Source organism: Schistocerca cancellata, chromosome 2, assembly GCF_023864275.1.
Source record: "Schistocerca cancellata isolate TAMUIC-IGC-003103 chromosome 2, iqSchCanc2.1, whole genome shotgun sequence".
Lineage (NCBI taxonomy): Eukaryota > Metazoa > Arthropoda > Insecta > Orthoptera > Acrididae > Schistocerca > Schistocerca cancellata.
In genome coordinates, this window is record NC_064627.1 from 931,590,157 (window position 1) to 931,617,553 (window position 27,397).

At 39.2% G+C, this 27,397-nt stretch overlaps 1 protein-coding gene across 1 annotated transcript in view; it reads left to right on the forward strand.

The window, feature by feature from the left end:
- Positions 1–7,370: 7,370 nt before the first annotated feature.
- LOC126162895 (protein IWS1 homolog) overlaps positions 7,371–27,397 on the forward strand; it is a 104,109-nt gene continuing 84,082 nt past the window's right edge. The window contains exon 1 of the mRNA XM_049919702.1: positions 7,371–7,575. Coding sequence (XP_049775659.1) covers positions 7,560–7,575 — 16 coding nt within the window. The 5' untranslated portion in view covers positions 7,371–7,559. The remainder of the gene's footprint in view (positions 7,576–27,397) is intronic.

Sequence of the window (27,397 nt, forward strand, 5' to 3'; positions counted from 1 at the left end):
AGCAAACATGGCGTTATCGTTTGAACGACGGAAATTGGTGCTAAAGTGTTACTGGAAAACAGAGTATGTGAGCGCAGCGTGCCGACATTGGAGAGTTGAATTTCGAACACTACCACCGACAATACTGACAATTACAAAAATCAGAAATAAGTTTGAAGTCGAAGGAATGGTGCAAGATATGAAGAAGGGACATAACGGACGAAAAAACGGAATCCCAGTTGTGCATGATAAATGGAAACAACCTCCCCCTCCTGTGGGGGATCTATCATCAATGCGAGCCACTTCAGGAGCCATAGGTGGTTCTGACAGAGGAACACACGAGCATCTCGGCCACAATGCAGACGGAGGGCAGCGATGAACACCATCTGCACGCTCAAAACATAACCTCAAACCCTGCAGGAAGGAAGAATTGAGCAGAAGAGAAATAAAAAGAAAAACTTCGCTATGCCCAGAGATAGTCAAAAGAGGCAGAACAACGATTTGGGATCTTCGAAACTAAAATGCTTAAATAGCCAAGTGATATCACTCAACTGGATCACGTTTCGAATGATACAATCAGGAAGCGTTTCAGGATCACACCGATTCAGAGGAAAATACAAGAAAGCCGTGTCTGCTGGTTTGGATATGTGCTGCATAGAGTGAACGATAACACTGCAGAGGCAGCATACACAGTGGAAGTCATGAGAAAGAGACCCAAGATACGACTTAGACATCGATGGGCCGACACTCTGCACAACGATCTCAAGGCTGTAAATCTTCACCCAGACATGGCTCACGATCGAACAAAATGGGGACAACTAATCCATTGAGTGAACCTTGCGATCAGGTGGGACCAGCACTAAAGAAAAAGAAGAAGAATACTGAGGACTCTTATTGTAATTTGATCTACATTTCATTTACTTTTCACATTGTATTCTGCAGGACAATTCTGTCATATTGAAGCGCAAGTAATATACTACTTTTCAGTTATATCTGTACAGATTGTTACCACTTCATTGGTAGAGCTTTAACTACAGATTCAGAGAATCCATTCACATTGTTGTGTTAAATTCTCTGGTGAGCATTTCGTCATATTACGTATTTCTAAAGACAGTTTGATCTGTGGCTTTACCCACAGTCTAATAAATACAGTCACGACACTTCCTGGTGCGAAAGTTGCTACTGTTTCACAGCTGGAGCGACACTAGCATTCCAAGAGGTGAGAACGCAGAAAGTCACATGCATCGTAGGGATAATGTTTGACTTTTAACTATTTTCTATTTAATTAAGGGAATATTTGTTATATTTCTGCGTTCCATGCGTTAGTAAGTTACCAAGAGACATAAATTATCGTAATGTATATGTAAAAACAGCTGAATCACACTGATTCAGTGACGTAAGCTACAATTCATTCATGAAAAAGTACTTTCGAATATGTCTATATTTGCAGCTTATTCCGCTGAAAGAAAGAGAATATGAACACAATTCATGCATGAGAAGCATATATTTCTATTGTTGCCTGTTGTTATCATCACAGGCACTTTCCTTGAAACTTAAATTTCTTTTAATGTAGTACAATGATTTGTCGTTTCTTACTCTTCACTCGACTTTCTAATAAACGAATATTTTAGTAAATGTAATTACCTTTGCTTCAAAAGCGAATTAAAGATTCTTGCTATTTGTGGCTCATATTTAGCAACAATTCTGGAATTAGTTTCTCTTGCATTGGGAAACAGTTTCATTGCTTTTGACGATGTATTACCACGTCTGTGTGGTTTTCTCTTACGCTGCAGTTCTGGTAGCTTACTTGATACGTTAAATAATGTAGGTAATAGATTCGACATAGGTTTCCAGCGTTCCTCATTCACTGATTTGGCAGAAAGTGTAGCGAACAAAACTCCACTGTATTGGGTAGATATACGATGTCTTTCTGTAAAACGTCACCAATATTTTGTTGTTGAAGAAAAACGATATTATTTCGTAAATGATCGTATCGTTTGTTACAAGTAAACTGCCGTGTAATGCATCATTTCGTATCTTCCAGTGTCCTTAGGAAACTAAATAATCACAAATATGGTGTAATTTTTTTTAGTTATTATCGATGTTTATGCCGCTACATTCAGTTCGTATTATAAAAACTATATTACAAATCAATATAAACATTAGTACTAGCACTCATCAGATGAAGGTTAAGATGGCGGCTGTGTGGTAGTAGAAAATAATTCGTGTGTTAAAAGTAGATACTTATAGTAGTTTATTCCTTTAAATACGAACTTATCTTACTGTGTGCATATGGATTATCACCGCCTCCTACCAAAAAAAATGAAATTTCAATGAACAGACGAAAATTGTGGTAAATATCAAGTTCTCATGCAAGACTAGTGTACAATGGCTTCCTCCAGTACTAAAATACATGAAACGACGGAACATCGTGGAATAGACCTTGCTACTGTAAAAAGAGGGTAGAAAAAGTAGTTTATTGTGCAAAATGCGGACCCAAATTTCATTACTCGTGTGTTAAAACAACTGCTAGAACAAAAATCTGGAAGTGTAACGAGTTCTTTCTATTAGATAGGTCTAAACCAGACGACTTCAGGAACGCTCTCTCGAAACCATGTGAGTGTAAAAAGTTAATTGAAGGACTCAGGACAACGAAAAATGAACTTAGGAACGCAAAATCATTAATAAGTGAACTGACTAACAAACTGAATAAACAGGAAGTGCTCAAATGAGATATTTTGCGTGATACAAACGATCGTAATGAGACTAGTGCTATGAAACGAAATATTGCAGACGAACTTGTCAACATGATATCCAGTGATTGTGTGCCTTGTAACAGAAATCAACCATTTTCAAGCATCAGTGTCTGATATAAATATGAAATCCAAGGAAAACTATGAAAACAAGGACTGTAAACAGAAAATACAGGTAAGTGGACACCACAGTAATAGTGATACGCACAAAAATAAAAGCAATGTCAATATATATTCCGATAATCATGGTCGTGGCATTGCAGAAATATTACTTTATGACTACTGTGTGGAAGCTAATAGCTTTGTCAAACCAGAAGCCTGTATGCAACAAATTACCAAAAAGATAAAAACTGAAGAAGATACTGTAATCGTTGCAGGAACAAACAATGTCTTTAGAAACGAACTATCCAATGAAATGTGTAATCTTAGGACAGTAATAAACACTAGTAGGAAAAAAATTGTCGTTGTTGTTGGAATTCCACATAGGCGTGATCTTCTGGATTGGTCATGTGTAAATGCAGAAATAAAAAGAGCCAATAGGCAATACTTGAAAATATGCAAGGCCTATCGAAATGCACATTTCTTAAGTGTGAATTCCATTGAAAGAAATTGCTATACAAAGCATGGCACGCATTTTAATAAAATGGGCAAGAAGTTCCTGGGCCAAGAAATTTGCCGGATGCTGGAAACAGTAAAAAGACAAGAAGATATAGTTGATGTTGTTCCAGCTCCTCCACTAATGCCAGCAAAATCTACAACAGCAGCAAAATCCACCACTGGTACAGTATATCCAGCCAACAGGGAAGATTTAACATATGTAGTTTCAACTCCTTTATCGTTGTAAACGAAGTTCACAGAAGGGGTTACCTCTCCCACACCAGCAGCAGAATCTACTACACTTGGACAGAAATCATTGCATGAATATTCATCAGTAGAAATATCTGAAGGCAACATTAGACTTCGACTCACAAGAAAAACAGCTCCACCAAAACATCTCCAGAATTTTTTATTGGCAGGCAGCATCACACAAATAGTAAGGTAAATGGTGCACCAAAATCAAAAAACAAAAATAAATAAACAGTTTTCTATCAGAATGTACAGGGTTTAGGCAACAAGCTAGGTGAAATAGAAATCCTCCTAAGTGACAATTTAAAATAAACTGCAGTCTTCTATGTAAACGAGCATTGGCTGAAAGAGACACAGTCAGGTACTGCTGTTATTCGTGAATTTGAAATGACAAGTATGTTTGTAGAGTTAATAGTAAGGGTGCTGGTACGCACATATATGTCAAGGTCTTGATGCAAAAGAAGTTGAATATAGTAATGTAAAATGCATAGAAAAATGTAGGAGACGAGGAACTGGCAGAAGTAAAGCTGTGAGTACCGGGCGTGAGTCGTGCTTCGGTAGCTCAGTTGGTAGAGCACTTGCCCGCGAAAGGCAAAGGTCCCGAGTTCGAGTCTCGGTCGGGCACACAGTTTTAATCTGCCAGGAAGTTTCATAGAAAAATACTTTGAATACTGTGTATGTGAATTAAAAAAAACTGAAAATGTTTATTGTGTGCATATATAGATCACCATCAGGGAATTTTACTTCTTTTCTCCACAACCTTGAAATGCTGCTAAATCAACTCAAACAGCAATTAACAAATTCAATTATCCTTGGAGATTTTGATGATAATTTTAAAACTAACTGCAGTAAACAACAACAACTGACCAATCTGTTCTTATCTTATAATATGACAGCAGCAGTAACAGAAGACACTATGTGTTTAAATGGGTCTGAAACAATAATTGATCAAGTATTTGTCAGTAAGAATAAATGTGAGCATATCACTGAAGTAAAAGAGATGGGGTTCTCAGATCATAAGGCAGGCATGTTAATATTATATGATATATCTATTAAGGATCCAGTGGTATATGAAAAATACAGAGAGAAAAGATTTGTAAATGAAGACAGCATAAGGGTTTTTAATCACATGTTAAAAAATATAACTTGGGACACGGAATCAACCTGTGATGTAGATAAAAAATTTGAGTCATTCCTAGCAAATTATTGGTATTGTTATGATAATGTATTTCCTATTAAACGAGTCAAAATTAAAAGCAAAACAAAGACATGGGTAACACAGGGAATAAAAAATCTGCAGTCACTCTGTGAAAGTTAAACAAGTCTGCAAAAAGTACTGTTGCATTGAAACCACATGTGAAAATTTACAGGAAAGTATACAAAAAAGTTATGATAGTGGCTAAGAAACTAAATAGTGACTCATATAACAGGAAAGGAACTAACAAAATAGAATCAACCTGGGAGGTAATAAATAGGAGCATAGGTAAACAAAAAAGTTAAAACAGCATTCTTCTAATTAAAAGTGAAGGGAAAACAGTTGAGGACCCACTACAGATAGCCAACATATTCAACACACATGACACAAATATCGCAACAAATCTGATACAAGGACAATGTGATTTCAACTCCAGAGCGCAACTACCAATGAATGATAAAACCATGTTTCTATACCCTGTTACTGCATTAGAGGTACAAAACGCCTTAAATCAGTTAAAAAATAGAATGACATGTGGCTATGATGGGATTCCAGACAAAGTAATAAAGAACAGTGCAAGATACATAGATTCCCCGATTGCTGACATGATTAACATTTCATTTAGCACAGGAGTCTTCCCAGAAAAGAAACCGATTGTCAAGCCTATTTACAAGAAGGGTGACCAGTCTGATGTTATCAATTACTGGCCTATATCATTGTTATATGTGTTTTCAAAAGTAATTGAAAGGGTAATGCATGAAAGACTGTCTCATTTTCTTAACAAAAATCTAATTCTACTTAAAGGGCAAGGAAAAATAGGTCAGCAATTTATAACTTTTTAAAACTGATCATAAATTCTGTAGACAGAAATGAATTAAACTGTGGTCTGTTTTTGGACCTGTCTAAGGCTTTCAATGTCATTGACCATAATTTCCTGCTCAGGAAACTACATTGCTATGGGGTTCATAGAGTAGCACGATTGGTTCAAATCCTATCTTTCTAATAGGTATCAGAAGGTAGAGACACAGCATGGGGGTAAAGTCTACTCATCAGCATATCAAAGAGTCAGGTATGACGTGCTGCAGGGCTCTGTACTGGGGCCATTGCTGTTCGTAATATTTGTAAATGATTTTCCAAGTCATTTATCAACAGCAGATGCAGTATTGTTTGCTGATGACACCAGTCTATTTGTCAAAGCTATGAATGAAACTGACTTACTGGAGGGAGTCACAGTAGCCACAGAAGAAGCAAACATGTGGTTTACTAACAACAAATTAATTGTTAATGACAAAAAACAGTTTGGATGAACTTCACAAATATAACAAACAAAGTAAATTCTGACCTAACTGTAAAACTTGGGCAGTGTAATTTAGAGCAAACGCCCCACACTAATTTTTTAGCATTATGGCTAGATGAACATTTAATGTGGGAGAGACACACAAAAATGTTAAAAAAAATTAAGTCAATATTGTTATGTTCTTAGAATACTAAAAAATTCCTGTAGTGTTGATGCAGTGTTATGTTCATACTTTGCACTCATACATAGCGCACTAAGAAATGGTATTATAATTTGGGGGAATACCAGTTTGGCCAAACACTCGTTTGTGCTTCAAAAGAGGGCAATAAGGATAATCAGAGGTATGACACACAAAGAATCACGTAAAAAAAGTTTTCAAGGAACTACAAATCATGACTCTACTATGTATCTATATTTATGAAAGTATATCTTTTATGAAGGCACACCAGGAACATTTATTGTTAAACAGTCAAGTTCATAACTACAAAAAGAGACATAGAGACGACTTTCATAGAGAAAGTCATACAAAAGCTATGTATCAAAAAAGTCTTCTTTATCAGCCAAAAATCTTGTTTAGTGTACTACCAAAGGAAATTAAAAGTATACCAACACTCCACATATTCAAAAAAGAACTTTAAAAAATGTTAATTAGCAAGAGGTTTTATAGTGTCAAGGAATACTTAAATCACTAGCTTTCAATATACAGTAGCTTACTTCCTTCATCGTAATGACCCAAATGTTTATTGAAAACTAAATTGTATTCATCCATTATTCTAATTTAGCATATTATGACTGTTGTTAGGCATAAGGTTTCATGTTATATATAACAATATTTTATTTATGGACATATAATTGTAAATCTTTTCATGTCCTATTTTCTATGTAATGCAATGTGTGACAAATCCTATATCATTTTTATAATGATGAGATACAAGGATGCTAAGTAAATAAATTAATATATATATCGTATACAGAAATGTTATTATGAATGTTATTACGATATAGTTTCATGTATGTGTAATAATATTTTATTTATGGACACATAATTGTAAATCTTTTCATGTCCTATTTTCTATGTAAGGCAATGTATGACAAATCATATATCGTTTTTATAATGATAAGATACAAGGATGCTACGTAAATAAATAAATAAATACATACATATTGTATACTGAAGTGTCTCTTGCTGACCGCTTGGGGCGCTGCTATCGCTGATGGTAACAAACACGAGACAGTGTCGTGACTATGACAGACTGTGGTCTAAAGTTTTAACTTTGACTATCGACTCTTTGAACCTATATCAAGATCTTTGTTTTGGTGGTTTTCGACGTTATAACAGATAGCAGAGATGCTTGAAAAGTGAAAACGACTGTGTAGTGTGTTGTGTAAAGTGTAACAAAAATGTATTGAGCAATCGAGAAACATACGTTTGTTTGTTGTTGTGTGCAGTACAACGGTTGTGAGACGCCAACTGTGATACAGCTGTAGTATGGAGTGCGAAACTGGTAATCTATATGGAATTATATTAATACAATATGTTATATTAACTGTTGCAGACTTCTGCTTGTATGTTGCTGGGCTTTCAACAAAAAGTAGACTTGTGTCGTTATGTCGTTATTACTGTTTTTTACTGTATCAGCATCTTATGTACACCTGTTACTGCAACTGTAACAGTTGATTACGTGGATGAGAACGCGTATGACTGCCGTTTGTTATCTTTTCTTTCATATACGTGATGTTCTTATGCCGTCGTACCATATCTTACTAGCAAAGTTATATCTTTAAGGAAGTCAGCTTTTTCACGTTTTGTGAGTGCAGAAAACAATGTAAATCACAGGATATGTGACGTATGCGGAAATGTTTTCCCATGGCAAGAATGATCATTAAAGAAGCTACTCGTGTTACATATTTAAGTTTATTATATTGACATGATATTGCAGTGTTGTCGTTGCCGTTTTGTTGTATTATAGTCACTCAGCTGCCAAATTCTACGTTTGCATTTGTAGTATTTGGAAAGTCTCCGTGGTATGCGATTGAAGCGAGGATCGTTACTGGTGTCTGGTTTTTCTAGGAGGAGAATTAGTAGAATTTAGAATTTTTTTATTATTATTGTAATGAAACATAGCAGCTTATTTATATACTTGTTTGTTTTTGTCCTGAAGTGTAAATATGTTCCTACGTCTATTAAAATTTGAAAGGTTTCAGATGTTGGACTATTGCTCTGGTGAGTAGGAGCAGTGTGATTGATGCAGTGAATATTAGTGAGAGTAATAGTTGACAGTAATTGTAGTATGAAGAAGTCAAAACAGCAATTTCAATCTTTTAGAAGTAACATTTAATTATTTAAGATGTGAAAGCTTGATAGCAACAAGAGAAACTTATGCTGTAATTTTGCTGCCCATATTTTCAAGAGAGGTATTAGAAACACGCATAATGAATAGTGGTATCCCAGAAGTCATGACAGATGAGGTGTTGCCATTTTATTAGTAACATATATTAACAAATTGGTTCAGCATTCCATCAGTCGACAGTAATTATGTAAAATACAAAAATGGAAAGAAAATTGTAATAACACTGTAAATGTAAATCACTGTTATTGATTGTATCGTAGTATAGAGTTGCGGGTGAGGTAGTTTTGTGGATTAAGTGAAGCATTCAATACTGCTTTTTCAAGTTGCATCCTAATAGTCACCATTCAACCTAACCTAGACCGTAGGCTATGCTACAGATTGGTATATCCTAGCTAAGATTTTGCATTCACATTTGTTTATTTCACAGTCATATCCATGCAGCTACCTTTCAACGTGACCTAAAACTTGGGCTATGCTGCAAATCATTATTTCACCACAACCCACATACAGTAGACTAATACAGTTGCAAAAGAAATATTGTCATTGTTTTGTTCTCTTTCTGTTCACACGCACATGATGTCAAGTGCCACATCATCATTACATTATGGGACAGAGTCTATGTCAGTAGGTTCAGTTGTCCCAATCATATTCTGTCACTAGAAAAGAATTTATCCACATAGTTTAATTGATGATATTTTAGGTCACTCAACATTTTTGCTTTGAACAGCTCCACTGGTAGGATCTCAGTACTATTTAACAGTGCACTAAACGTCTGTATTGCCATTGCTGGGAAAGTACCATGTTTCAACATCTTGGCCTGACTGGACTGTTTTTTTTTTTCTGTATGTTTTGATTGTGAATGTAATGTCTCTTGATGTATGTGTTATGATTTAGCTTCAAGTGAATGAGGCAGTTGAACACAGATTGACTGCAAAACAACTCCTAGTTTTGCAAAAGTGTGTTTTCAGAGGTCCTTTTTTGTTCAGAATAATGATATCATTCCTTTCTTCTGTAGCAGAGCAGCACCAGCATGCTTCTGCATGCCGCGGAGTGCTCCCGTAACAACAGTCCAGCGTTATGTAGCTCTGAAATAAGCCATAGTAGTGTGTTGGCAGGTAGGTCCACTATTCTGTTATAGTGATTTCAGTTTCCTTTCCCTGATCACACATGCAGGCCTACAATGTGCTTCTTCCAAATTAATTTACTGTGTCTGAAGAAAGCCAGAAGTTTGACAGCTCCAGTGTTAGTAAGTGCTCCATTACCACTGAGCTTTAATGCCTTCATCTGTTGTTGTTGTTTCTTTGTTTGCCATATATGCATAAACAGTTCCTTGATCTCGCCAGGCAGGACATCTGCTTGTTTTACTGCCTGTATATCATTCTTCCCATGTACAATTTTGTGTTTGGAAACTGCTGACTTTGTTCATTTGGGCTTATGTCATTATCAAAAATCTGCCTCAACACAACGTCTACTACATACCCTTGTGGCACACCATATTGCAACTTCTGTTTGCAAGAAACTGCTCGATGTACTGATAAGAATTGATGTATTTTGGCTAGGTAGGATTCAAGTTTTTCCAGGCCAGCTTTCTCAATACTGTAAGTTTTTAACTTGTTAAGTAACGCCATATGTGGAATGCATAATAGGACTCAGTAGCATCGCAAAGTACCAGTGCTTTAGACTCTCTTTCCTCTAAAAGTTTGATTTATAAAATTATGTTCAGTGTTGCTGTTGTATTGAACTTGCTCTTCCGAAAATCGCTAACTGTATTGAGAACAGTGCAGGACATGCCATAAATGTCAGGTCTTCCTGGTGGTTTTTACATTTTTATAACTTTCGCAGTGCTATTTGGATGTACCCTCATCAGATTTTGCATGCTGCACTGGTCTCAAGGTTTCTCAGAAATTGCAGTATCTATTCCTAAGAGAGGTATTTCATATACAGTACATTCTCTTTTATACATGAATTGTGATGCAACAGAAATTTGAGGGGGGGGGTCCAGAATATCTTTGGATGAATACCATTTTGTAATTGTTCTGCTTAACAAGAATGAATGCAGCAAGACACACAAACCATGGAACTGTATAGGCCCCTAATGCATAAAGTTTTCACAAACTGCACACATAAAGCTTTGGATTGAAATTTATGACAGGAAAAATCAGGTTTTAGTAATGAATGCAGCACAATGAATGATTTGCAAGCCATGAATGAGTGCTATGAGCTTTTGTGGAACATCATATTGATTGAACCAGAGTAAGTATACTGAATAATATGCCATGCATGTCAATGGCACAGTTTCTTTTAAATTTCACTAAGATAATGGGAAATATATGGTTCACTTCTGTAGCTGAGTGGTCAGCTCATCTGACTGACCCAGGTTCAGTTCCCTGACACTGTCAGGGATTTTTTTCCTCAGTGGAAAGACTGGAACTGGGCCTACTCATTCTTGTGATAGCAACTAAGGCGCCATTTGAATGAAAAGTAGCTGCTCTAAGGTCTTGAAAGCAGACAGAGTTACGTGCTGTCCCAGAGCCCCGCCATACTTAATCTGAGTGATGCCATGTGGGAGATGACACAGTGACTTGTTGGTATCATATAGTCCTCTGAACCTGATTGCAGGATTTAGTTTTTTAGTGGGAAGTTCACATTTCTTTGGGTAAAGAGATCTTCATCACCAACACTGTTCTCAGCATCATTAGAGGAAGATTTCAGATCCCCATACTAGCAAAATGTGGGATTATGAGCCAGTGGACCATTTCTGAACCATTTGTATTCAGCTGTTAACGTTGTACAGTGAGCCTCAGTAGTATGGCCTCTCAATTGAGAGGTCCACATCTGGTCTCTTAGTCACTAGTGCACGACAATGAATTATCATGCACAACAATTTTGTTATTTAATTACACTGTTAAACAATGCTATATACATCTATAATTGTGGCTTTCTTTTCAGTTCAGTATCAGGGCTTTTAAAAGGGAACACATCATGTTATGCCCTAAGCAGAAATTTGAAATTTTATGTAACATGAACCGAGGTTCTTCACAGAAAGCTATTGCTGCTTAGTGCAGTATCGTATGAGCAGCTATTTATTATGTTGAAAAGAAAGATGTTACTCTGTGATATGCAACTGCAGGGGAGAGCAGTTTGGGAAAATGGAGGTGAAACAGGAAACTGAGAATGAAGAACTCGACATAGCTGTTCATAGCCGACAGTGAAGGAATCCACAACAGTGGCCCTGTAATAAAGGAAAAAGCGGTGGTTGCATTTTACAGGCACCTTGGCAGCAGTAACTTGTTTTCAGTGTGGAGGGGGGGGGGGGGCTATGAAACTGGAGGAAACTATATGATGGGCAAGACAGCTGACAGTGGCAGGGGAAAGTTGCTAAGTTGCAGAAGAGTTTGTAAAGAAGATGCTGAAGATAATAAATGAAGAAGATATAATTGCTAAGATAACTGGTCTCTGTTACAAGATGCTGCTTTAAAAAACATTAGCCACAAAGAAAGAAAAGAAAGCTCGTGGATACGAACAACTGAAACAGTGCGTAACATTTACGGCATGTTGCAATGCAAATTGGTGTCAGAAACTGCTGCTTATTGTGATTAGAAAATACCAACATCTACATTGTTCTCAACACAGTGACAGAAATACGCTATGAGTGCTATGTCGTGCTCAGACGAAAGTGTGGATCGACAGAGAAAAGTTCTCTCATTGGTTCCTTGAAACATATGTACCAGCTGTGGGAAAAAGAGCTGAAGAAGAAAAGCTCCCACTTAAAACTATCCTTATAATTGACTGTGTTCCCAATCATCCTTCTGATGTGACTCTACCTGATTGGTATACTGGCACTGTTTCTTCCACGCATTGTGACAGCCCTGATTAACCCAAAGGACCATAGAATTTTGGAATCAATTATACATCATTATCAACTTGCAATTCTTGTCACCTTGCCTTGCTGAATGCATGTGCAAGCAATTCTTAATGAGATCATTTTGAATGTTTGAAAAGCAATGAATATCAATCAACTGTTTTCCAGACAGCAGAAGCATGTGATGAAGTGGAGAATGCCACTGTAATAAAGAGCTGGAAGAAATTGTGACCATCCATTAACGCAGAGTTGGCGCCAGTACTCTGAGAGTGGAGAGTCAGTCAAATTGGAATCATTTTCTGATAGTTTGTACACTGGCTAACTTTCAGGGGGTGGAAAGATTGTTGAAAATGGTGTTGCTCAGTGGCGGAGGAAAACTGTGAGATAGACCAAACTTTGAAAGATGAATAAATAATCAAAAGTGTGCAGGCAGGTAATGATGAAAGTGATGCTGTCCTGTCAGCAGCTCATTAAGTTCTACGTCTACATCTATCGGTTCTCCCTTCTATTCCAGTCTCGTATTGTTCATGGAAAGAAGGATTGTCGGTATGCCTCTGTGTGGGCTCTAATCTCTCTGATTTTTATCCTCATGGTCTCTTTGCGAGATATACGTAGGAGGGAGCAATATACTGCTTGACTACTCGGTGAAGGTATGTTCTCGAAACTTCAACAAAAGCCCGTACCGAGCTACTGAGCATCTCTCCTGCAGAGTCTTCCACTGGAGTTTATCTATCATCTTCGTAACGCTTTCGCGATTACTAAATGATCCTGTAACGAAGCGCGCTTTACCGACGATCAACTTTATATGATCATTCCATTTTTAATCACTCCTAATGCTACTCCCAGATAATTTATGGATTTAACTGCTTTCAGTTGCTGACCTGCTATTGTAGCTAAATGATAAGGGATCTTTCTTTCTGTGTATTCACAGCACATTACACTTGTCTACATTGAGATTCAATTGCCATTCCCTGCACCATATATCAATTCGCTGCAGATCCTCCTGCATTTCACTACAATTTTCCATTGTTACAACATCTCGATATACCACAGCATCATCCACAAAAAGCCTCAGTGAACTTCCGATGTCATCCACAAGGTCATTTATGTATATTGTGAATAGCAATGGTCCTACGACACTCCCCTGTGGCACACCTGAAATCACTCTTACTTCGGAAGACTTCTCTCCATTGAGAATGACCTGCTGCGTTCTGTTATCTAGGAACTCTTCAATCCAATCACACAATTGGTCTGATAGCCCATATGCTCTTACTTTGTTCATTAAACGACTGTGGGGAACTGTATCGAACGCCTTGCGGAAGTCAAGAAACATGGCATCTACCTGGGAACCCGTGTCTGTGGCCCTCTGAGTCTCGTGTACGAATAGCGCGAGTTGGATGGGATCTGTAGGGAGGGTGGAAACTTGAGACGCTGTGGCGTCAGTCCTTTGCTAACGTGCCTACATCAGGGCAACAGTCTTCGTCAAGAACACTTTGAAACTCCTTAGAAGGATTAAATAAAACCCACCGTATTGTAAACTAACTTTATTACATTGGACAAATTAATTGTATTTCAATTCTTTCCAGCAGTACCTTATTCAGTTGGCTTTCACAGAGCCTAGTCCCTTAGCAATGAGTGGGGTTATGCACCGATTCGCAAACTGCACTTGCATTTGGGAGGACGATGCTTCAGATCCCTGCCCAGCCTTCCATATTTCGGATTTCTTTGCTTTCCCTACATTGCTCCAGGAAAATGCCAGGATGGTTCCTTTGAAAAGGACACAGTTCCCAGTGGAAAGGGTACAGTCAGTTCCCTTTCATAATCCTATCTTGTGCTCTATCTCTAATGTCTGCAGTATCAGTGGGGCATTAAAACTTGAACCTTCCTTCCTTTTTAGTATTCGGGAGGATGACTGTTCAAACCTGCATCCAGCCATCCTGATTAAGGTTTTCCGTGATTTCCCTAAATCGTTTCAGGCAAATTCCAAGATGTTACCTTTGAAAGGGCGCGGCAGATTTCCTTCCCCATCCTTCCCTAATCAGGATTTGTGCACAGTCTCTAATGACCTTGTTGTTGACGGGATGTTAAACACTAATTTCATTCTCCTCCTCCGTTTTACTTCCATTGCAAGTGTTGATCCTGTACAAGGATTTCAGGAGCACATGTTCAGGGTCACTAGTATTTGGCAACTAGTTTTCCTGGAAGGAAAGGACAATAGTTTGTGGAGACATCACTCTAAAAATATCAGAAAACTTTTTTATGGCTCACTCACCATTCACAGAAAAACTTTTTTATGGCTCACTCACCATTCACAGACGGCAATAACATTTGTAATGATTGCAGGTACAGAGTTCAAATAGAACTGAAACTGGCGTAGGTGCTAACATGTTGGTGAGTGCAACGGTATGGTAAGAAAAACGTTTAGATGCCAGTATTCCAAACACATGGTTCATAGTCAAGGAGTCATCTGAAACCTTTTTAAACACATGGCAATTGGTGAAATTAATTTTGTGTACAATCTGAGGAACCTGTCACTGCCAAATGATGCACAATAAAGTTAATGCAAGATAATCAAAGATGCATAACTGAATTGTAGTCATGTTGTTCTGACATGTGAGTCTTGAGATTTTCTGACTAGTTATTTCTGGGATTAGGTCCCAGGTGTCATCATATACATCATATATCTTAGCTGTAAGGCAGTGCTTACGTTGCCTCCATTATTCCCAACTGCATCCAAATGCCACACAACTCATTTGAGATAGTCATTCATATCTTCAGGTATATGAATGGGACTTAAAGGGGTCAACAGAAACATCCGATCTCACGCGTCGGCTTTGACCCGTGACGTAAGCGTGTTGTGGTGTGTGACGTCATTACGGCGCGGAGTTTGGTTTGTAATTGTGGCGTGTTTGTAGATGTCGTGTTGTTGTTTGTTGTGCCCTCTGGTGGTGTGTTCATGGTTTTCGTTTGTTTGGTGTGTTGGGGTCAGTTTGCTGTTGCTCAGTGGTGAGTGCTGCGTGCGTGGTTTTGAAGCGGAATTTGTATTAGTGAGTTAACGGTTTTGTGTGATGGTTAATGTAATGATGATTGCTGTACGTCGGGTGAGTTTGTTATTAAGTGTATTCGGTTGTGGTTTTTTGTGGTAAGTTCCCTTTTTTTGTTGTGGCGTATGTGTTGTGTATTGGGTATAGGGAAGTGTTTCATTGAGATTTGTGGCTGTGAAGGTTGGTATTGGTATTTGTATTGGGAGATGTGTTTGAGTTCATAGGTCATGGGTAGTGGTCGATCCTAAGTTATGGGATTGGTAGCTGCTGTTGAGATATATAGTTGGAGGGAAGTGTTCAATCTCAATGTTTGGTGGAGTATGTTGATTTTTGTAATGGGAGATGGGATCGGGAGTTGCTGTTGAGCTATATAGGTCAAGGGAAGTGTTCGATCCCAATTTATGGGATCGGGAGCTGCTGTAGATATATGTAGGTGAAGGGAAGTGTTTGTTCGCAATGTTTTGCGGTGTATTTTGATTTTTGTATTGGGGGGATGGGATCGGGAGATGCTGTTGAGAAGGGAAGTGTCTGATTCCGGATAAGAATGTGTTTTGTGGTATTTGGTGAGTTTTGTGATGTCAATTTTTTTCGTCGTTTTGCGTGGTTTTGTATGGCGGTCGGTGGCTAAATTTGTGTATATTTAGTTTCTCCCCACCCAAAAACCCCCAATTTCCCACGGTTGTCCCGTTAGTCATTAGGCTTTTTGTGAAACCTGTGTGTGTGTTGTTTTTCTATGTATTTTCGTGTTTATGATACGTATGCGATGTTTTTATATCCGCCATATTGGAATTGTCGTTTATGGCCGTTTCCGCCATATTTGTGACGTCATGGGTCAAAGCCGACGGGTAGGATCGGACGCTTCTGTATTTCCTTCAGAATGACAGTGGAGTCTAATAAGAGTAAGCTGTCTCTATGCAATGCGTACCATTCGTTCAATGATTCTGGCTATTTCAGAAGCGTGTTTTAAGTGTAGCTCGCAGATTAGAATCCAAATATAATATAATTTGAGAAGATTGGATTGATAAATAGGACATACACAGGGTGATTATACTTTCACCACTTGAGCCAGTGTAGACGGAAAACTATTTAATTTATGGGTATCTAACTTTTTAGGAATGGTGTTCAGTCTGTGTGCTGCAGGTTTTGCGTTGTTAGTGGTGTTATTGTCATAATTTGCCAATAGGCACCGGGATGGTATGGTGACATAGGTTTGGGACACAAACATCACTCTGCATTACTGTTGCAGTCAGTCAACATGGATCTGGGCAAGGTGGGTAGGGTTTCACTCGTAAAGCTGTTTTATCAAAAAACTGCAATAGTGCTGCTGCTCTTCATGAGTGTTGGCACATTAAAGGAATACATAGAGGTCCTCTTTCTGCACTGGGGTTGAAGAACGCAATTTGGACATGCAAATTAACTAGCAATTTGGAAATTGCTACTGGGAGAGACAGACAGCTAATTGCATCACAAATTGTTGAAGTCATTGTTGCCATGGCTGAGAATGTTGGACACAACGTGCAGTCTTCAAGCAGTGCATGAGTTGTGTCATGAGAGCTGTACATTTCGTGGTCTGCCATTAAAAACATGCAGTGAACAATTGTGAAATGGTGTCTCTAATGCTGTTACAGGGTGATATGATGTAGACGGTCATCACATTGAGCAACATTTGTTACCTAGAACATAAACATGGTATGCAGTTAACAGATGTTACCGTTTCATGTGGAAATTTAAATGTGTTTCTTTCAGTGGTTTACTTGTCAATACTGTTTCACATGTTCTTACACATGTCTCCACAAAGTTTCATTGTCCAACAAACACTCATTTTTTGTGGGGGCTCTCGCAAGTAGTGAAAGTTTAATTACAGCCACACTGTATTATGTTGTGTCAGCAGTGTTAGCTACTATGATCACTACACCACCTAGTGGCAGCATCTTTAAAACTACTGGGTATATTATTTACAATCACGTCACTGTTGCCCCTCAAAACCAACCGTATCAAATGGCACAGTGGAGGAAATCTTTTCACAGACTGAGCTACCTTACTTAATTTGTGGTGGCCATAATTCTATCAGGCTATACATGGGCATGGCCTACTTATTCTGTCACTATAAGCAGAGCTAAAGCCTTATATTGATTAATGACCAAAGATGGGATCTTCATCCGAGGAGCTCTTTTATTGATCTCTCTCTCTCTCTCTCTCTCTCTCTCTCTTTCTCTTTCTCTTTCTCTTTCTCTTTCTGTTGTGACTGGGAAGTTATGAAAGACTCCACTGGATCAGATCATTATCGGATTCTGATCACTTGGACAGCAAACTTATGTTCTCTGCCCACAAAGCTGGACTAGGCAAATTTAACTGTGACAGAGCTTACTGGGAACTTTATTCTATTTGAACTCTGTACCTGCAATCATTACAAATGTTATTGCCGTCTGTGAATGGTGAGTGAGCCATAAAAAAGTTTCCTGATATTTTTAGAGTGATGTCTCCACAAACTATTGTCCTTTCCTTCCATGAAAACCAGTTGCCGCATACTAGTGACTCTGAACATGTGCTCCTGAAATCCTTATACAGGATCAACACTTGCAACTGGTGAAGGAGGAAATTAACAATTTCCCACCAAAGGTGAGCCTTATACCAATATGATGTACCATAAATAGATCTACTTTTGGTATGGAATAATGTTACCAGTACAGACTTTTCGGCTAATACACCTTGTCAACAGTGTAAATGCACACTCACTAGTCACATCTGTCAGGTACACCAGTCATAGTATAAATTACATAGTGATCTTACTTGAAAGTTTCCTGACTAAACAAAAAAAAGTCTAGCAGTATTACCTTGCAAGTACTAAGTACTGATGTTTAAATGCAAATGTATGCAGCACTGTGCTCTGTGGATGAAGTTGGAGATCACATGATATCAGCAGCTGCAGCTTCACAGTTCTTGGGGCTAATCTTTGTCTTACAACTGATGTATGTCCATGTTCGTCATTTGCTTCCAAGGCTAGAAGAAGTGATAAATTCACTTCCACCAGTCTCATGGCTTCGCTACAATGGTCTGCATGACAGTCATTGGGGCAGTGACCACTTTCCAGAGGGGTCCCAGCCTTTGCAGCCTCTTTTTTTACCTTCCGTGCTGCATGCCTATTCTGTTGCTATTCTTTTTCCCCTCCCTTGGGTAACGTGTGGATGTTTTTGGAAATGTGTTCTTCACATTCAGTAGCCAATATCAGAACAGTCTCTCCACTGTTTTTTGTTCCCTTTTCTTTTTACGTTCCCCTTCTCCTATCCTTCCTCCCCTTAGGTGTTTGAGGTTCCTCTTTTTCTCCTTCCTCTCTGTGCACTCCTGAAGGCCAGCCCATGCATGATTGGGTAATTTGTAATTCCCAGCCCTGCGTTGACAGGCAGGGTTCACTTACTATGGTACAGGTCAGGCCCAGGGAGGGGTGATTGCCTGAGCTGCTATCTTCCCAAATTGCCAATTGGTCCCTCTGTCAGGTGTTTGGGAGTTGTGACCTGAAGTGTTAACAATCACCTAAGGCAGGTGTGCCCCCTTCTGAAGGGGTCCCCCAGTTGAAAGGAGCATGCCATTGGAGAAACTGACAATCATGGGGGATTTTCTCGCAATGAGCCAGTCATCTTCACAGTCAATGGCTACGAAACCTAAATGGAATTAGGCTAATGACTCAAAGACCCCCCAGCTGCACCACAGTTCCTCGTGGTTTCACATACTGAAGACGGTCAGTCCTTTGCTATGGTAAACCCATTTATTATTCAGAAAGATTTTGATGCAGTTATTGGCCCTGTGAAATCCTGCTCTTGTTTACAAAATGGCACTTCACTTTTAGAGGCTACTTCTGATTCTCAAGCACAACAACTGCTTGCAGCTTTGCTCCTCCATGTCGATCCTGTTCGTGTCAAGGCCCATTGATTGCTGAATTCTTCCCGTGGTGTTATTTACACTAGGCTGCTCTATGGTCTGACCGAAGCAGAAATCCAAACGTACATTTCCGATCAGGCTGTCATTGCAGTCCATTGGGTGATGAAAAGGGTAGAGGCATCCTTGGTGTCAACATGCACTTTTTTTCTCACTTTCGATAGTGTGGTGCTTCCGTCAAAAATCAAAGCAGGCTATGAAGTTATCACAGTCCAACCAAACCAGATGTGCTGCTACCAGTGTCATCGTTACAACCACACTTGAGTGTCCTGTCGACACACAGCCAGCCAAATGTGTAATCTTTGGTAGGGATGGACACGAGGGCAATTGTTCACCTCTTCGCCCTGCTGTATCAACTGCAGTCGTGATCATGCTGCCTTCTCCTGAGATTGTATTATGTATCTTGATGAGCGGGCTGTCCAGGAGATCCGAGTGAAGGAAAAAGTGCTTTACCTGGTGGCTCGCAAGTTGTTGGCTAGTGGGCTATTCCATGTCAAGGGGACCACGGTTTCCCACTCAGCCATCTCCAAATCTAATGAAATTTGGTGTGAAGGTTCTATGTGGTCTCTGATGGTTATTTACCAGATTTCAGTTCAGTATCTTCAGTTGTTGAATTTTTAGGGGCTTTTAAAGAAAGGGTGCTTATCTCCACATACTAAGGTGAAAATGTGCCAAGTTCACTAGCTTTTTTTAAAAGTTCTAAGAAACATTTGGTCGTTTGCTGTAATATATATAGAAAACTTTTTATGTTGAATCGCACCATGGCAAAAATTAGGGATTTAGTCACACCTAGACATAGATACAAGCCTGTAAAGTGGCTAGCAAGTTTATCACACTATTCTGAGAGTCATAGTTTGACTTACCACTGCTACTTTTCTTACAAGCCAATCACAACAAAACTTCAGAGATTTATTCCTACCTATGATCTCTATATATGGATCACATTTAATTAACATATGATGTCCAGATGAAAAGATATCGGTCTGCAAAGTTGGCCCAAAATTTTATACTTGCAAATTTTAGGGTATTTCTGGGGGGTATACCTCATCTATGTCTTGTTCAATCGTTTTTATCTTGCCACAGCTGGAAAGAGCATGCTTTAAACTTTAAAAGCTATTTTGTTTAATTTCTATATCTTGAATTTTAATGAGAAAGAATACATTTCAAAAGTTGTTGTTTTAGCACTTCGAGAAGATGGAAAATAAAATATTTTGCTCATCAAGTCCCTTGATTTATTTTTTTAAATTCAAGTATATAAATAAGTTTCAAACATTAATTTAATACATGCCATAAAACAAGTATAATACACTAGCAAAACAAAAGTACTAAAGAGTCAATTCCGTTTTTGGTTAAACAGTTTTACAATTTTGTCTTGGACATATTGTGTATAACTGTGTTGCCGGCTGCGGTGGTCTAGCGGTTCTAGGCGCTCAGTCCAGAACTGCGCGATTGCTACGGTCGCAGGTTCGAATCCTGCCTCGAGCATGGATGTGGGTGATGTCCTTAGGTTAGTTAGGTTTAAGTAGTTTTAAGTTCTAGGGGACTGATGACCACAGATGTTAAGTCCCATAGTGCTCAGAACCATTTTATAACTGTGTTGTATTTCTGATGATGATACTGATGGTGCTTGTAAGTCATGAAAATATGTTGCATAGGAATCCAACAGGTGTCTTGAACATTTGGCCAGTGGAAGGAACGAGCAGAACTATGTGGATGAATAAAGCTGATGAGAACATCTTGTTGTTCAAGTGAAACTTCACACACATTTTCAGCCCACCAAAAATTGTCATACATACATGAAACACACTGTTCTGGTTTTTAACTTGCAATTGAGATTGCTGGTATTTCTTCACCTGCATGGAAGGAATTAACTGAATGCTGTAGAATAATTGGAAACTCTGTTTACTCTGAGCTGATTACAATTGATTGGCTTAAATTGATGACTTTCACCTGTTCCAGATATTGTATGTTCATGGCAAACTTTGTTTCTTGATCAGACTGAATGTTTGAATTTCTTCTTTTGGTACATAAAAAAAACTTTATGCATTGAATACTATCATCTTGCTGTTCACCACAGTGCCATCACAAGGCGATATACTGTAGCTTGATCCCAAAAAATTCCATTTGGCAGTGATGCCAAAATCCTTTTTGTACAGGTATAAATTGAGGAAATATTTTACATTCTTACATTGAGCAGCTGATCCATCACTAAAGTAATAAACATTCCGAATGTTTTCAGTCTTTGTCTTTAAATATGCTGATAACTTCATTTTGAAGGCGTAGACAGCAGTGGTATCGTGACGGAGACAGCCACTGAGCATACAAATGCTAATACTCTGACATTCTTTGCCACCAAAATAGACAACAGGATGATGTAATGTGGCCCGACTATTCTCCCAATGAAATGCTTGCACAGCATCTTGAACAATAAATGAATAATTCTCAGCAAACTCCATCAATATAATTAATTCATTTTCTGCAAGATTTCTGTTTGGCTGCTTAAGGTATAAATTTTGGTGTTTTGACACAAAACGGGTAATTATTTTCAAAATCAGTGCCTTTATGAAATTTTCAACAGTTCTCTGACATGTCTTCAGTGTGTGTGTGTGTGTGTGTGTGTGTGTGTGTGTGTGTGTGTGTGTGTGTGTGTGTTAGCATGGACCTGCTGCTTGTATTCCATCGTTTCTTCTGGTTCATAGTCTTCAAAAGCGCTCTTCCAGAAAAGGCTCTAGTTGGATTTTTTCTGGACATTCCTTACAACGTAGCAGCACATGTCTTTTGATTCCATACAGCTTTTTTTCATCAAATCCTTGTAGGCATCATGGATGAATGTTTCTGAAACAAATATTAATTTGACATTTTGATGAATTGCACATACACATACTGATTGTGATCCAGATGCACCAACTGTAGTGCACTATTTTGGCCTGAGCTCACAAAATTTTGAGAAGATCAGTGGATTTCCATATGCTTACAGTAAGCAGTGAACATTTTTTCAGATTGCAGAGGAGCAGGTGTTTCTGCTTGTGAATCTTTTCCCCATTTATTCTTACCACATTCCAGTCCTTTTTGCCCGGGCATAAACGAGAAAACTCATCATATTACTTTTACTTCATCAGTAAGCTTTTTCCCTTTTCGGTTTGCAGGTGCTGCCAAAATCCCCTCTTTCATGTTTGATTCCCTAGCTGTCATCATCATCTTAGTTGAAACAGCAATTTTTCAATAGTACAGCTATTTGGGGCCAGCGTCAAAATTTCAATGTTGCTGCAATTGCTTAAAGTCTGAAGCATAATCTTTAAGTTCTTCAATTAAGATGTCCATATCTTCCATTTGTATTTGAGTAATATGTACTTGGCTCACACCAGCAGCTGCCTTGGGCTTTCAGAACTTTGCACATTATGTACCCTGTTGAATCCCTTTTGATGGTCTGTTGAAGCTTTAGTGGTGAGAGTGCCCAATTGATGATAATGAAGTATTAGCAGTACAGCAAGCAGCAACAACATCCATATCTTCAGTGGATGGTGGGATAATTCTTTTGGGCCACTTCATATCTACATTCGGTATAAATTTTCTGGCCAGGTTTAAAAACTTCATTAGTCAGTAACTTCAATCTGTCAGGCATTGCAATGGTTACTGCGATTAAAGCCTTCTTAGTTATCTGTTTGTCTGTACCAAATGGGTTGCAGCAAATTTTGTCATCAACAAGGCATCATGGTATGAACAAATTTGGGCATCGTCAGTAAAATCAAGTCCAGATCTATGTTGTAGAAGCTCCTTGTCCATTGGTGACGTTTCTGTAACTAATTGTAGTTGACTTTTGCAATAATAGAATGGCAATGACATGACAATCGTCTCCATCTGATCCACCGAAGTAGCAGAGTACCAGTGTCTCTTGGTTCATTTTATACATTTCTATGTTAACCTATAACAAGCAATTTTGAAAGCTCATGAATATCATGGTTTGAAGCGTAGCAGATTCAGTCTTGGTTGTGTATTAGACATAATAATTAGGTTATCAAAACATTGTTTTAGTGCTTATCTTAAGCTACAGCAATGACGATTGATTATTCAAACACTTAGTACTCTACAATAAGATTGTACAATGTCAACACCAGTGATTACACAGCACAGAAGAGTGCCACTGGGAAAATTGCCAATAATGAAAGTAACAATTGGAAGTGGTGATTCAGCAGTGAATCACTGCTGTGAGGATAGAGCCTTAAAAAAAAACTATTGCTGCTTTATAATGTGGATGGAAACTGAGTGACAGTGCAAATATTTATATTCTGTACTGCAAAATAATGTAAAAACACTTCTTACTAGCATAGTTACATTCCATAAACCACAGGCAAATCATAAACTATTAAATGACACTACAATTATACTTTTTTTATTTATAACTTCAAAGTGTATTAATTTTTTGTATTTATCAATAATCCATTTTCCCTACTTCTGATAGGTATTCTTACTCATCAAAATGCAAGATAAAGAAATTAAACAATGTAACTTTGAAAACTGAAGGCATGCTCTTTCCAACTATGGCAAGAAAAGGACTGAATGAGACGCAGTTGAGATACTGCCTTCCCCTCCCCCCCCTTAAAAAAGAAAGGAAAAAGAAACCCTGAAATTTGCATGTGGAAAATTTTGGCAAACTTTGCATCTGCATATCTTTTCATTGAGGCATCCAAAGTTAATCAAATTTGATCCATTTATAGACATCATAGGTAGGAACAACCCTCTGAAGTTTTGGTGGGATGGGTTTACATGAAAAGTAGCAGTGGTCTATCAAACCTTGGCACTCGAAATAACATGATGAAACTTTAGAGGCTTGTATCTATATTTAGGTGTGGCTAAATCCTTAATTTTTGCCATGGTGTAATTCTGCACAAAAAGTTGTCTATGTATATTAAACCAAATGATCAAGTGTTTCCTAGAACTTTTTTTAAAGCCTAACAAACTTGTCACATTTTCACCTTCATCTGTGACGTAAAGGTGAGTAGCCTCTCTTTAAAATCCCCTGAAAAGTCAACCACTGAAGATAGGTATATAATCATCAAAGATCATATAGCACCTTCACGCCAAATTTCATTAGATTTGAAGACACTCGAATGGGGACACATTTTAATATTGGTCCTTTTGGAATTACCCTAGTCGGAAACCCTGTGTTTTACCACCTGGCACTTACAGTACTATTCTTGCTACGTCTCGTTCAACGAAGGATATGGCCCCGCAGACATGCGAGCTCAAATTCAACACCACAGTTGTACAATCGCTCAGTGTCACAGTAACATCCCTTTCTCCTCCTCCAGCTGTGCAACAAGCCACCAAACTTTCACCTGATATGGCGAAGACACCTGCTACACAACTGGCAGGCCGGAAAGGACAGAAGGAATACTCGCACACAGACTTAGTAGGTCCCTCTGGCAACAAACATCTGAGTCTTCCTCTGCCAGCCAGAAAGGTTCCAAGAAGTCAAACAAAGGCAAATGGTCTTCTCCTTTGCCAACTTGGGGATCCTCTCCGATGGTTTTGCCGTGTGATACCCCGACCCAGCCGACCTTCATGTAGTCGGTCTGGACCACCAACCGTTTTTCTGCACTGGACTCCACAGACCGACAGAGGGAGAATGCTGATGCCACTGGAGACCTCGTGGAGCAGTATCCTCCAGCCCCTGCGCACTGTAGCAGTGAGTCTCTGAAGGCTGGCACTTGGCAGCTGCCGATGTGAGACCCCTTCATTTTTTCCCTTCCCCCCTTTTCTCATTATGACTTTTACCCAGGTTGTTTGTAGTATTCAGTCCGACAAAGAGAACGTACGGATGCTCCTAGAATCACAGTGATCACTTATTCTCTGTCTCCAGGAAACAAAATTGTGTCCTCATTACTGCTTTGGGCTCTCATATTTCTTCCCGGTCCACTCCAAACCCCCCCCTCCCCCCCTAGGACAGCATTCCTTCTCATGGAAGAGTCACACTGCTCATCCGGGGTGATATTCTTAGTCAACCTATCTCCTTGACTACCTGCTTCAAGCTGCTGCAGTCCACATTTTTCCTCCTCACTTGATCTTTTCCATTTGTACCGTTTGCATCCCTCCATTATACAGTGTCACCAGGGCAGACTTTCTCCAGTCGTGTCGTCACATTCTTTGGGATAGCAGGTGCATTTAATTTACTAGTCGTTTTAACAGTTACACTCCCTCTTCTGTCGTGTGGATCAACCTCCAATGGCAGTCTGGGACCAAGACCCATTCCCCAATTTCCAGCCTGACAATAGCAGATGATGTCAGAGTGGACCCTACTGCTATTTCTAACACTTTGGGCCACCATTTTGTAGAAATTTTGAGCTCCACCCACTATCACCCTGCCTTCCTCCATCAGAAGTCAGTGGAGGCGGCTCGTGCGACATCCTTCTCTTCTCAGAATCACGAGTGCTTCAATGCCGCTTTTACCATCAGGCGAGCTAGATCATGCTCTCACTTCATCTTGATCCTCAACCACAGGGCTGGACGATGTTTACATTCAGATGTTGCAGAACCTGTTTCTTGCGAGCAAGCATTTTCTCCTTCATACATACAATCATATCTGCGCAGAGGGCACATTTCCTAGACGCTGTCATGAAGCCACTGTCGTATTCATACCTAAGCCCAGCAAGGACAAACACCTTCCTTCTAGTTATTGCCCCATTTCTCTCACCAGCTGTGTTTGCAAGGTGATGGAATGTGTGATTCTTGCCGGGCTGGTGTATTGGCTCGATTCTCACAAGTTGCTAACCACTGCACAATGTGGATTTTGAGCGTGCTGTTTTGCCGCTGACCATCTCGTCATTCGTCAACCCATAACATGAATCGTTTTCTGCGGAAATACCAGACTATGGTCATGTTTTTCAATTTGGAGAAAGACTATTACACCTGCTGGAGGGCTGGTATCCTCCATTCTCTATGTATGTAAGGCTTCTGTGGAAGCATGCCATGTTTCTTTCAGGAATTTTTAAAAGACCGAGTTTTCACGGTACATGTGGGTTCTGCCTTATCAGACACCTTTATCCAGGGAAACGGTGTAGCTTAGGGTTCCATCCTGAGCGTCGTCACCTTTGCTATCGCCGTTAAACCTATCATGGTGTGCCTCCTGCCAGGCATCTGTGGCTTCCATTTCATGTACGATTTTGAGATCTATTGCAATTTTCCATGGACTTGTCTCCTTGAGCGCTATCTTACGCGATGTCTTGATCGTCTTTACTCGTGGAGCGTCGGCAATGGCTTTTGCTTTTTCACTGACAAAACCATTTGTATGAATTTCTGGCGGCATAAATGGTTTCTTCCACAGCCTTTACATCTTGGGCCTGTAGCTCTTCCATTTGTTGAAAGTACAAACTTCCTGGGGCTCAAGCTAGATAGGAAACTTTTTTGGTCCTCCCATATGTTTTACCTGGCCACCCACTATAGGTGGTTCCGCGTGGGCCAAAACTGCACACTGCTTCTGCAGCGGTCTGTAATGGATTTGGCTTGCTGATCTGAAGCCATTTGTTTCCAACTAATGTGGAGGCCCTGCGCGTTGGATCTGGTCTCACTGATCTACCTGCTGGCTGGATCAGTTTGTGTGTGGCATAATACAGCAGATTTTCATGGTTTATCCATGGACACTACTGCGGTGCTCCTCAGCAGGCAAGAGGCCATGGGCGATCGATTTCAGGAACGGCGACTATTTCGCCTCAAGTATGCTGTACAGTGTGGCATGTTATAGACATTTTATTTGTTCTAGTACATTTCGGCACTTCAAAAGTAGTTTGTATGTTAGAAAGTATGGACGATGAGAAAAAGAAAATTGTGTCAGCCGCTGGCGGTTTGTGCACTATTTACTCGAATATTTCTGGAAAGAAAAATCACATAACACCTGCAAAATAATTGGTATTACACAGTGGGTAATAACCGACAATAATGACCATAGTAGAACGAACATTTTATTGGCTATAGTGTTAGTTTGCACAATTCTTCCCTGCCTTCCGCACTTCTTTCAAGAGGCTGACTTTTTTCTGAGGTTAAATCTGAAGTCAATGAAGGTATTTTAAATTGGTCTTGCGACTCCAAGGAAATGTGTATTTTTGTCACCAGATGTGTTTCGTTTTATTGAAATAAAATAACA